Source organism: Phalangium opilio, unplaced genomic scaffold (genome assembly GCF_054372755.1).
Source record: "Phalangium opilio isolate 3A_F unplaced genomic scaffold, DU_Popi_V2 ptg000017l_1, whole genome shotgun sequence".
Taxonomy (NCBI): Eukaryota; Metazoa; Arthropoda; class Arachnida; order Opiliones; family Phalangiidae; genus Phalangium; species Phalangium opilio.
Window position 1 is genome coordinate 304,685 of NW_028324151.1, and position 9,811 is coordinate 314,495.

Sequence of the window (9,811 nt, forward strand, 5' to 3'; positions counted from 1 at the left end):
CTCAATAAACGAAATTGTTAAATGAATGTTTAATGCGTGCTCCGTTTTTAATGAGTTTTAATGAATTTTAATTTGGTACATGAAATGCTTGTCTAAGAAGGCGGGGGTCCCGGTGGTGGCGGAGGAGGGGGCGGGGGCGGCTGGTGCATGGCCGTTGGTGGCGGTGGACCCATGGGTGGAGGAGGCCCTGGAGGTGGAGGACCCATCGGAGGTGGCGGTCGAGCGCCTAAAACACCAACAACAACTCATTAGAAGAAACTAGGAAGAAACAAATCTTAAAATAAAGATTTACCAGTTGCAATTTGATATTGTTGCATCTGGGGTGGCGGTGGTTGAGGAGGTTGTTGCATTTGCTGTTGCATTTGCATTTGTTGCATCTGCTGTTGCTGTTGCATTTGTTGGTGATGTTGTTGTTGTTGTTGCATCTGCTGCTGCTGTTGTTGTTGCTGCTGCTGCTGCATTTGCTGTTGACGTTGCATCTGTTGTTGCTGCATTTGCTGTTGCATGAAATTCATGCCTGGATGCTGTTGCATCTGCATTTGCTGCATTCCTTGTTGTTGAAACATTTGCATGCCTGAAAAGAAACCAAAGTATGTTAAGAAATGTTAATTCCAGAGTTAAGTAATTGACTTTTACCCATTGGTGGAGGGGGAGCCATTCCCATGGATGAGCTGGTGTTGACCATGGCCCCAGGATTCATTCCTCCGTATTGTTGCATTTGCATCATGGAATTTGGCGGAGGCGGCGGCATTGACATGGCTGCCATTTAAAAACTCACCTACTTTAGCCTATATTTTTAGGAGAACGGGGTCTAGAGAGTCAAGACTTACACATGGGTGGAGGGGGCGGGGCGCCCTGTCCGAACATGGGCGGCCTCATGGGTGGCGGCGGAGGGGGCATCCCCATTTGCATGGCGCCGTGAGGAGGCATGCCTCCCATCATGGCCATCTGTCCCATTTGCGGGGGTGGAGGGGGCGGCATGGGCGGCAACATCCCCGTGATCATGGGAGGGGGAGGGGCGTCCGCGAACAACTGATGAGGACGATCGGCGTGAGACAGTGGGTTTTGAGCCGCCAATAGCCGTTCTGCCAATAATTCAAACCTTAATTATAAATAAATGGTTTTAAATAAGATGGTTGAGAGTTTTACCAGCGGCGGATCCGTGACGTTCTCCTTTGGCGTCCTTCTTAAAAGCGTAAGAGATGCTGATGGGCCGGTTACACAAATACTGTCCATTCATGGCCTCGATGGCCGCGTCCGACGCTTCGAAACTGGCAAAGTTGATGAAAGCGTACCCCCTGGAGTTTCCTGTCTCGGGGTCGCGCATAATCTGAAAACGCCCACCGCGAGTTTCTAATTTAAAGAACTCTTCTAAGATGGCGAGTGTGTGGAGTCTTTACCTTGGGTGTCTGTAGAATGACTCCAAAGGCGCTGAAAGTATCGTACAGTAATTTTTCATCAACTTCCGGGTCGAGATTACCAATGAAGATATTGGCGCCCACATCCAGATTCTTTTGGTGAGCCGAGGCTTTGTTGACCCTGATGGGTTTCCCGTATAATTTGATCATGTTCATGATCTTGATGGCGTAATCCGCGTCTTCTTCCCCCATGAACTCAACAAATCCGTATCCTTGGTGCAAACCCGTGATACGGTCTTTTGGCATGTGAACATTGACTGGAATAACGTTCATTGTCAAATTGGAGCTTCAACCGTGAACAATATCAGGGCCCCCAGCCGAATTTTGAAGATATTTATAGGAATTATAGGTATTTTTTGATAGAAATAAAGGATTTTATATTACGGTTTTCCAGAATTATACGATTATACAGTATAGGACACTAAATTGTTACTTTTTATTTTTTTAAGAAACAGTACCGCAAACGGGCTGGGCAATTAAAAAATATACCCTCCATAGGAATTGCGTTACACTATATTTTGGAGGCTCGTAACTCTGTTTCTACTAGAGACACGGGGATGTCCTTTGAGTATGTTATCGTCCAATTTGTCCCCCATCTAACCATACTAAAAATTTAGGGCTACGACAAACAGGGGCCGAGTAATTAAGCGAAATGTTCAAAAACATGCCATAGGAAAAGCGTCACACCCAACTTAGGAGGCTCATAACTCTGGTTCTACTAGAGATACGGGGATGTCCTTTTAGTATGTTATAGTCCAATTTGTCCCTCATCCAACCATACTAAAAACGTAGGGCTACGACAAACAGGGGCCGAGTAATTAAGCAAAATGTTCGTCAACTTATGGTATCATCTCACTTATTGTTATTGTGTTACTTATGATTTTTAACCCTGAACTTTAAAGGCTCATAACTCTTGTTCTACTAGAGCTACGGGGATCTCCTTTGGATATGTTATAGTCCTCTTTGCTCCCCATACAAGGATACTTTAAACTTGAGGCTACCTCAATATCGTCGTCAACTTATTTTTTGTCTCACTTATTGATATTAGGTTACTTTTTTGAAAATAAACTTTGGAGGCTCGTAACTCTGTTTCTACTAGAGGTACAGGGATGTCCTTAGGATATGTTATAGTCCAATTTGTCCCCCATCTAACCATACTAAAAACGTAGGGCTACGACAAACAGGGGCCGCATCCCACTGGTTTAACCGATGGGTTGCTTAAAATTCATAGGATTGTTGGCGATTTTAGCCAAAATTATAGGATTTTATAGGACAGTTTTAAAAATATAGGATTTTATAGGAATTATAATCATGGGGCCCTGCAATGTTTAACCTACCAACTGGTCCCGCTTTGACAAACAGCTCCCATAATATGGTTTCCGATACCTTTTCATCCAGTCCACCAACGTAGATTGTGGCATCTGAAAATGGGATGCCGAATCTTAATAATTAAACAAAAGCCCCAAACCATTCCTCCCGGACCGGAAGACCGGGACCCCAACAAAGAGTACGCAATAAGTAAGCCTTGGTCGATGGTATCATCGCCACTAGAACGAAATAACACCGTGACCGTACACGCTAATTCTTTATTCACTACGTTCCTTAGAGTAATTAGGCATTTTGTAAAGCAAACTATGATAAATTCTAATTAAGCTTATAATAATTAAAACATTTACCTTGATTTCTCTCGGCGATTGGTCCGGCTGCCATCTTGGACTATCGAAGTTTCTATTAAAATTTCTATGTCCAAGCTGCCATGATGTTTCCTTTCATCACCGGCAATGCCGTTTTCCATTGGCTGCTACTATTGCATTGAGTCACGTTAAATTAGGCTTAGATGCAATTTTAATTGGACTTTTGTCTCAATCCTATTTAATTACTCCATAGAAAACGCTACGGAGCTTTATTAAAACGCTTATGAACGGCCCTTTTTATCTTGAATTCGATTGTCTGCTTTAGCTTCTTATATAGACTACAAGCGTTCTGGCCTGACCGCGGCGTTTCCTTGTTTAAAACTTTAATTATTCGTTAAATCTTGTTGATATTGATTAAAACTAAAAGAAGGATGCCGTTTATGAGAGGACCCGCCCCTATTCGTAGGACATTAAAGTACTTGGAAGCTGGGAAAATAGTCTTTAGAGACAACGTTAAGATTTTCACCGTTCATTACAATTTACGAGGGCAACATCACAGAGGGACGAAAGACTTCGTATTTTGGCATTTTCCGCAAATTCTCTACAAAAATCCCGAAGTGCAGGTAGCGAAAAACCAAACCTATCCGCCCACCCGCTTCATTAAGGCCTGCTAAATGAAATCTACCATGTTCCGTAGATTCTGGCTTACCGCAACATGACTCCGACTCCGTTCGCGCGAAGCTGGCTGGAAGACGGACGCGATATCCTGATGGATTTCGACGGTAAATCCAAAGAGGAGATTTTGGATCAAGTTCGGAGTATTCTGGGCAAATCGGAGGCCCAACTTAAAATGGAGGCCCTGAAACAAGAAGACAATCCGGCATACTTTGGGGCCTCCTTCGCGCGCCATTGCATTTGCGAGATCCCTGGTCAAGTTCCGTGTCCGGGCATCGTTCCCTTACCCAAGAAGATGAGAGGCAAATACAAAAATGCCACCGAAGAAGAATTAATGGCTAACTAGCCTTCAAAATTAAGCTCGTATTTGTAAATATTAGCCAAATGACGCGGAATTAATTTATGTAGAAAATTGAAGAAAAAAAAAGAGCTCAATTGAAAGAAGTTTTATTTCATTTACATTTTATTGTTAATTAGCGTTCCATTATAACTGGCAACACTTTGAGCAGCTGGATTCAGTTTACATACACGGAGGATTCGTACCATTTGCACAGGGAGGTCGCGGGCTACCTGGAGGACAGAAATCCGTCTGCTTTTGTCCTCCAGGTAGCCCGGCCCCCGGTGTAAATGGTAAGAATCCTCTTATCTATTTGTAAGTGAGATATTCAGTTTGAATGAATTTGATTCATTGGCATTTACATTAGCGAGTGTCACGAAGGAGAAAGAAGCTTTAATTTCTTATTTAATTTAGAAAATGAAAAGAGTGGTAGACCAAGGAAGCGGAGAAAATTGCTCTTTGTCCCTATCACTTTTTGGCCAAACTATTGAGCGTCCGTCATTCGTCGCTATCGGAATTGTCAGACGTTGTGGGCGAGGGCGAGGCGGCGGCGGCGGCGGCATCGTTCGGTGGGGCGCCGTCATCCGTTTTGGACAAGAGCGTGATTCGGAAACAGCGTCGTTTGGGGCGCGCCCCGCCCCCACCCCCATCCTCCTCGTCTTCCGAAAACACTGGTAGCTTCTTCCTGGAGCCAGAGACCGAATACGAACCGAAAGGCGACGAATCTCCCTCTTCTAAAGTGGTCAATAAGACATTCTGACCGCCAATTGAAAGGAGACGCGCACGCGTACTTACCTAAGGATGGCTCCAAGTCGGGGCTGATTTGGTTTTCCAAAAACAATTCTCTGATCTGACTGCAACTGGCCTGGCCATTCTGGCAATCGCAATTTTTGAGAGAGGCGTTTTTAGATTTGCATTGGGAGGGCGGACCCAAGAGCCAACTCAGGTTGTTCTTCAAGTAGACTTCTAAACCGGGCGGCAAATTCAGCGTGTCCAAGAGGTTGCGATGTTGAGGGAGGCTAGCGACCAGGGCGCGCAGGCTAAAGTACTTCAGGGAGGAATTGTAAGAACAACTTCGGACCATTCTCATCCCGCTCCGAGCCGCCGTCGACGAAACCATCGGGTATAAAACCTTCCCTTTGAGACCTTCGCAAGCCACCCCTGAAACGCGGAAAACAGAAATGGGAAACTTCTTCCTCGGGGGGGGGGGGGGGGGGAGGCGCCTACCAATCAGTTTGCGGTTTTTGTAGAAAGAGAGCGATCCCTTCCAGGTGTCCAAGTGGACGCCGATAATGGCTCCTTGTCCGAATCGGCTCGAGAAATGCTTGGATTTACCATCGTGGTGAAAAATGCCCGTGTAGGAGAGACCCCACGTTTCCGAGTTGGAACCCAAGAAGCTGCAGAAAGTGGTGCTGTCCCGAGTTAAATCGGCTTCGGCCGTACCCACCCCGATCATCTAAGACAATTAACCGATTAAATTCTACTCCGCGTAGGTGGAGTGAGGGGGGCGCGCGTCAGTACCATATCAGTTCCGTAGACGGGCGAGATCATTTTAATTTCCCAGTAATGTTGTCCCTGCGAAAGGGGCTTGGTGCCCCTGACGGTGGCCGTCCCGCTGCTATAATGCTTGTGGAAACGAACCTCTCGTTGATCTCTCTGCAGATAGCAAGCCCACGATTTGGCCTTTTCATCCCAAACCCAATCAAATTCTGAGGAAAGCATTTCACGTCAACATATATATAAGTACAAAAATGGCCGCCTTCTATCTAAGCGAGACTTTTCCTTTAAACTTATCCCCCCTCCCCCCAGAAAATTCAGTTGAAAAATTCCCCTTTAGTTCCCCGACGGAGTCTCTCGAGTAAAATTCCCCAGGGAGCCTTTTGTTAACTATCTTCTGATAAGCGCCAGACGCGACTATAGGAGGTGGACCCCCCTTGCCAACCTGGGACTGAGGTTGGAAGATTTGATGATCATACCTTGGTCGTCTTCCCCGCATGAACACGCGCGTTCCTTCCACTTGCGTTGGCACTCGGTCGCGTAACAACCGCAGAATGCGCTGGAACCCACCAAGGTGTTCTCGAAAAAACTACGATCTAAGGTGTTCTTATAACCCATTCGCGTCACTTTCCTATCATTAGGCTGGGGGGATTGTTCGTTTTCGCTCGCGTCGGAGGACAGTTTAGGGGGTGTCGCGGCCTGATCGTTCGTGTCACTGACGTCACGAGGGGGAGGGGTGGCGGGTGAAAGGCTCGCGGCGGCGCGTGAAGTCAAACATTCGTCCCATAAGTCAATGGGCGTTAAGTTTTCCAATAAAGAAGGGGGGTCAACTTCTCCGTTGGATTCCAACGGACTTTCTCGGTCGATTAACCAGAAACCTGCGGTCAAATATACCAGGACGTATCGTCAGTTTACACTCTCTAAGACTGACCACCATTTCGTAATAGTAAATACCCCCCCCCCCCCAAGAACGCCCTTTTAACCTTTGATAAGAATTACGTGTGTCAATTTAAACACCCCCCCCCCCATCAGAATGAATCCCCCCTTCTAAGGTTGTACCTAATGTAGTGAATAGTATGAAGCGCCTGTCACGTCGCAGTTTCAGTTTTTGATGGATTTTATGAACTAAATATTATCAATCAAGTTTAACCTCTGACCCAAAGGACTAACTACAGAAACTTGAAGATTTTAAGACAATAGACTCGAAACAAACCAATGTTCCCTAAATATGACAATATAGTGTAGTTTTGCTTAAAAGGGAGCTGTTATTCTATGGGGCCCAATCGAAATTTTGAACCACGCTCAATCTCAAAGAGGGGGGCACCTTTGACCAGCGCACATGCTTTGGAAAGTTTATCACTTTCAATAATCGTATTAATAAATTTCAATTCCCCCCCCCCCCGGCCCATAAACTGACACAATAATAATGATTGCGTATAGGTGTATAATAGAGCAAAAGAATGGTGAAAATTGAGGTGAAATATTTATACCTTCGTCGTTATCTTCGATGAGATCGTCGTAAGAAGGTCCTCCGCTGGCCATCTTAGACCGCAGTTTATTGATAAATATTCGTAATCGACAAAATTAACCGGCTTAAATATACGTCGTAATTATTTACTTCTTTATCGGATTTGCAGACGACTGGCTGCCTACGTCATATCGCGAGCAAATACCATGGATGAAGTATCCAAAGACGAGGGAGTTGCTGTTGTCAAGTATCCTGTTTTCTATAAAAAAAATTTATGGTGGGCTTTCAAAAATTCGGTTTAGTTTTTTGACATATATTTTTCAAATTAATCGAATTAAAAGCCGTCGGTCAGCCCCTTTCTATCCCCTCGAGCCTGGGAAATATTTCAGGACGTTAAAAATACTGGGTTTTTTCTAGCGAGTTGATTAATCATTAATTTGGGAAGCGATCTGTAAAAGCGGAAGTCATCGGAGCAATTACGTTTCTCAATAACCCTTTAATCATAATTAAGCCTTTGGTTTAATTATTTTTATTAATAGTTCCATTAGGCAGATTGTAGGCGTATAATCTATAAGAAATTGCCTTTGACCGGCGTCTAAGCATCGGTAGCGATATGTCCGAACAAAATCCATTTGAAACCAAGATGGCCCCGACATTTCTAATTGAAATGTCTTTGTTTTTGACCTATAACGTTTAAATTATTAATAAATCGAGATGAAATATTATTTTTGTGGCAAAAAAGTGGAAAACAACCCTTATCTAACATCTCAACATGTGTTTCTGTCTTCTCGGAATTTCCAATAACAAGGTTGTTTTTGTATTTGGCTTACTTTCGAAGGCCAACCGCGAAAGTACTTGGGTGAAGGTTAAAGCGTCACATTGGAAATGGAATAGATCTTTAATATCGAGCAGCTCGAGTCGGAAAAGTCTATTCCCCCAAGGCAGAAACGCCTACCGATTCCCACGGTAACCCGCCATTGACGTACGTTCGAAAAACAACGTTTAACAGTTGGTACAACAACCATGGTGCATCCCTAAGTAACGCGTCATCGGTAAGTGTGATATGGAATGATGGAATAAGAGTTACCACAGTCGGACAGTTGACACCTTTCCCCGATAAAGCCACTGCTTTTGTTCTAGCCAAACCAAACGAGGTTCCTAGCCCACTCGTTTTCCCTCGCTGATAATTGTTAGGCCAAACAAGACGCTGACCGAGATTGAATGGGGTTAGAATAATGAGTGACCTTACAAATATCATTTCACAGTGTAGGAAGTAGGTTACTGAATTGGCATACTTTTCGAGGGAACCGATAGATATGACAGCGCTTTTGTCACAGATGTTTTTAGTGGAAGAGCACTTACGTTGGATGAATATAAATTCGTTCCCAATGCTAAAAGCGCGTGCTAGAGTAGCGGCACCCCGCGCTATCTTTCCGTCGAGTATAACGCTGTCAAAGGCGGGCTGCTGTCACTACTACCGAAACGATGTCGGTATAAATTAAAGGCGGCGGCTGAAGCCAAAGCACTCCTGACTTGGAAGTTGGATCGACGACTGGAATCATGACGCCTCAACTAGTTTTCCTCACCGCAGTCACTCTCTGCCTGGTGGTACTCGCCAATGGACAAAAGCCTACACTGACTGATATGCAGCTTCAGGAGGTAATCGACACGGATAAGGCCGGGGGATGTGGTAAGTTAAACTCTTCTGATTTGATTTTCGAAATTAATTGTTATTCCCCTTTTGTATATAAGCCGGACCAACGCGTTAGATAAGATAGAAAGACGCGGTTAGATCATTCGATATCGCCCGCCCGCGCTCGATTAACTCACTGCCTATTTTTTCAAATTTTATTTTAGCGTACGACGCTGACCCGCAACCATTCATAACGTGTGTCAGAGAAAAGAGTAAGGGCACGAATCTCAATACGGTAAGAATGATAGAATCTCCATCGAGATTTCCCTCGGCGCGGCCCTGATTCCAGGGCCTCACACCCATCTTTAAGAAATTAAGTCTTAAAAATCGTTTAGACCGAGGAAATATACAACGAGTGCAAAGATCAGTTTTCGGATCCAAATTTAAGCGGGGCTGCGGGCTATTGCAAAACTCTCGATGACCCGAACAAATCTCCGGAGGTAATTAGAAAGTTGCCGAGCTGAAAGATTACGCGGACTGTCGTAATTGACGCTTGAACAATTTTTCAGGATGAAATAAAACTTGCCATGTGCCTTTTTGACGTTAGAATTAAAGAAGATCCAACCCAGGAAAACTTGGAAAAACAGTTCGAGACGGCTGCAAACGTAAAAGAGGTATTTATCGGGGCAAGAAAGCGATAGAAGCGACACCAGGAATGTTTATCTCCCCGACTCGACCTGGCGCCGATTTTAGACCTCCCGATGTGGGTGGGTGGGTACTGGGTTAGTAGTTCCGACCTTGGATGAAGAATAGTGTAATCCAAGTTCCGACCATATCACTCGGTCTCATCGAGCGGCATGCGGTAAAAATTTCTGATCGTGTCGCTTCTATTTTTCACCTTCTTAAATATAATTTCTTACATGGTCAATTATTCTCTCAGCAATGTACTAACGCGAAGTAAGACATCAACACCTCATTTAACCCCGTCCCCGCTTCCCTTTATATCTCTGCAAAAATGGGCTTTTCTTCTTTTTCCATATATTTCTTTATTTAGCATATATACATATATATATATAAACGCTTGTATAATCTGTATACTTGATAAAATATTAAAATAAAATTTGAAATTATATCAAGTAAAGTCTGAAA

At 44.3% G+C, this 9,811-nt stretch overlaps 4 protein-coding genes across 8 annotated transcripts; 2 read left to right on the forward strand and 2 right to left on the reverse strand.

Annotated features, from left to right (window-relative positions):
* Positions 1–22: 22 nt before the first annotated feature.
* On the reverse strand, positions 23–3,233 carry LOC149702092 (uncharacterized). The gene is made up of 8 exons (XM_089865866.1): positions 3,095–3,233; positions 2,756–2,839; positions 1,401–1,675; positions 1,150–1,330; positions 831–1,085; positions 637–759; positions 293–574; positions 23–226 (listed from the first exon to the last, which is right to left on the reverse strand). The coding sequence occupies exons 1-8, from the start codon at positions 3,126–3,128 to the stop codon at positions 93–95; spliced, it is 1,368 nt and encodes a 455-aa protein (XP_089721992.1). The 5' UTR covers positions 3,129–3,233; the 3' UTR covers positions 23–92.
* Positions 3,234–3,483: 250 nt separating this feature from the next.
* Positions 3,484–4,171, forward strand: mRpS25 (mitochondrial ribosomal protein S25). The gene is made up of 2 exons (XM_089865880.1): positions 3,484–3,675; positions 3,750–4,171. Exons 1-2 carry the CDS (start codon positions 3,484–3,486, stop codon positions 4,071–4,073), a joined length of 516 nt encoding a protein of 171 aa, XP_089722006.1. The 3' UTR covers positions 4,074–4,171.
* On the reverse strand, positions 4,159–7,192 carry LOC149702094 (SPRY domain-containing SOCS box protein 3-like). Of its 3 annotated transcripts, none has more exons than XM_089865864.1 (6): positions 7,052–7,192; positions 6,041–6,439; positions 5,586–5,773; positions 5,292–5,520; positions 4,860–5,225; positions 4,159–4,795 (listed from the first exon to the last, which is right to left on the reverse strand). In XM_089865864.1, exons 1-6 carry the CDS (start codon positions 7,101–7,103, stop codon positions 4,563–4,565), a joined length of 1,467 nt encoding a protein of 488 aa, XP_089721990.1. In that variant the 5' UTR covers positions 7,104–7,192; the 3' UTR covers positions 4,159–4,562. The 3 variants fall into 3 exon arrangements, with proteins under 3 accessions (XP_089721990.1, XP_089721989.1, XP_089721991.1); XM_089865863.1 differs by having other exon boundaries at positions 4,159–4,798; XM_089865865.1 differs by having other exon boundaries at positions 4,159–4,820.
* Positions 7,193–7,208: 16 nt separating this feature from the next.
* LOC149702095 (uncharacterized) lies at positions 7,209–9,794 on the forward strand. 3 transcript variants are annotated; one of them, XM_089865882.1, is made up of 7 exons: positions 7,209–7,306; positions 7,868–8,081; positions 8,170–8,302; positions 8,367–8,719; positions 8,887–8,957; positions 9,058–9,162; positions 9,232–9,594. In XM_089865882.1, exons 4-7 carry the CDS (start codon positions 8,590–8,592, stop codon positions 9,361–9,363), a joined length of 438 nt encoding a protein of 145 aa, XP_089722008.1. In that variant the 5' UTR covers positions 7,209–7,306; positions 7,868–8,081; positions 8,170–8,302; positions 8,367–8,589; the 3' UTR covers positions 9,364–9,594. The 3 variants fall into 3 exon arrangements, with proteins under 3 accessions (XP_089722008.1, XP_089722009.1, XP_089722007.1); XM_089865883.1 differs by lacking the exon at positions 7,209–7,306 and adding an exon at positions 9,603–9,794 and having other exon boundaries at positions 7,318–8,081; positions 9,232–9,336; XM_089865881.1 differs by lacking the exon at positions 7,209–7,306 and having other exon boundaries at positions 7,318–8,081.
* Positions 9,795–9,811: the final 17 nt, after the last annotated feature.

Coding starts and splice junctions, on each gene's coding strand:
- LOC149702094 (XM_089865863.1), bottom strand. CDS start 7,103: ATGGCCAGCGGAGGACCTTCTTACGACGATCTCATCGAAGATAACGAC. Junction 5,226..5,291: donor CAAAAACCGCAAACTGATTG/GTAGGCGCCTCC, acceptor TCCGCGTTTCAG/GGGTGGCTTGCGAAGGTCTC. Junction 4,799..4,859: donor CGACTTGGAGCCATCCTTAG/GTAAGTACGCGT, acceptor TGACCACTTTAG/AAGAGGGAGATTCGTCGCCT.
- mRpS25 (XM_089865880.1), top strand. CDS start 3,484: ATGCCGTTTATGAGAGGACCCGCCCCTATTCGTAGGACATTAAAGTAC. Junction 3,676..3,749: donor ACAAAAATCCCGAAGTGCAG/GTAGCGAAAAAC, acceptor CATGTTCCGTAG/ATTCTGGCTTACCGCAACAT.
- LOC149702092 (XM_089865866.1), bottom strand. CDS start 3,128: ATGGCAGCCGGACCAATCGCCGAGAGAAATCAAG. Junction 1,676..2,755: donor TGTCAAAGCGGGACCAGTTG/GTAGGTTAAACA, acceptor ACGTTATTCCAG/TCAATGTTCACATGCCAAAA. Junction 575..636: donor GGCTCCCCCTCCACCAATGG/GTAAAAGTCAAT, acceptor GTTTCTTTTCAG/GCATGCAAATGTTTCAACAA.
- LOC149702095 (XM_089865882.1), top strand. CDS start 8,590: ATGACGCCTCAACTAGTTTTCCTCACCGCAGTCACTCTCTGCCTGGTG. Junction 8,958..9,057: donor AGGGCACGAATCTCAATACG/GTAAGAATGATA, acceptor AAAATCGTTTAG/ACCGAGGAAATATACAACGA. Junction 9,163..9,231: donor ACCCGAACAAATCTCCGGAG/GTAATTAGAAAG, acceptor ACAATTTTTCAG/GATGAAATAAAACTTGCCAT.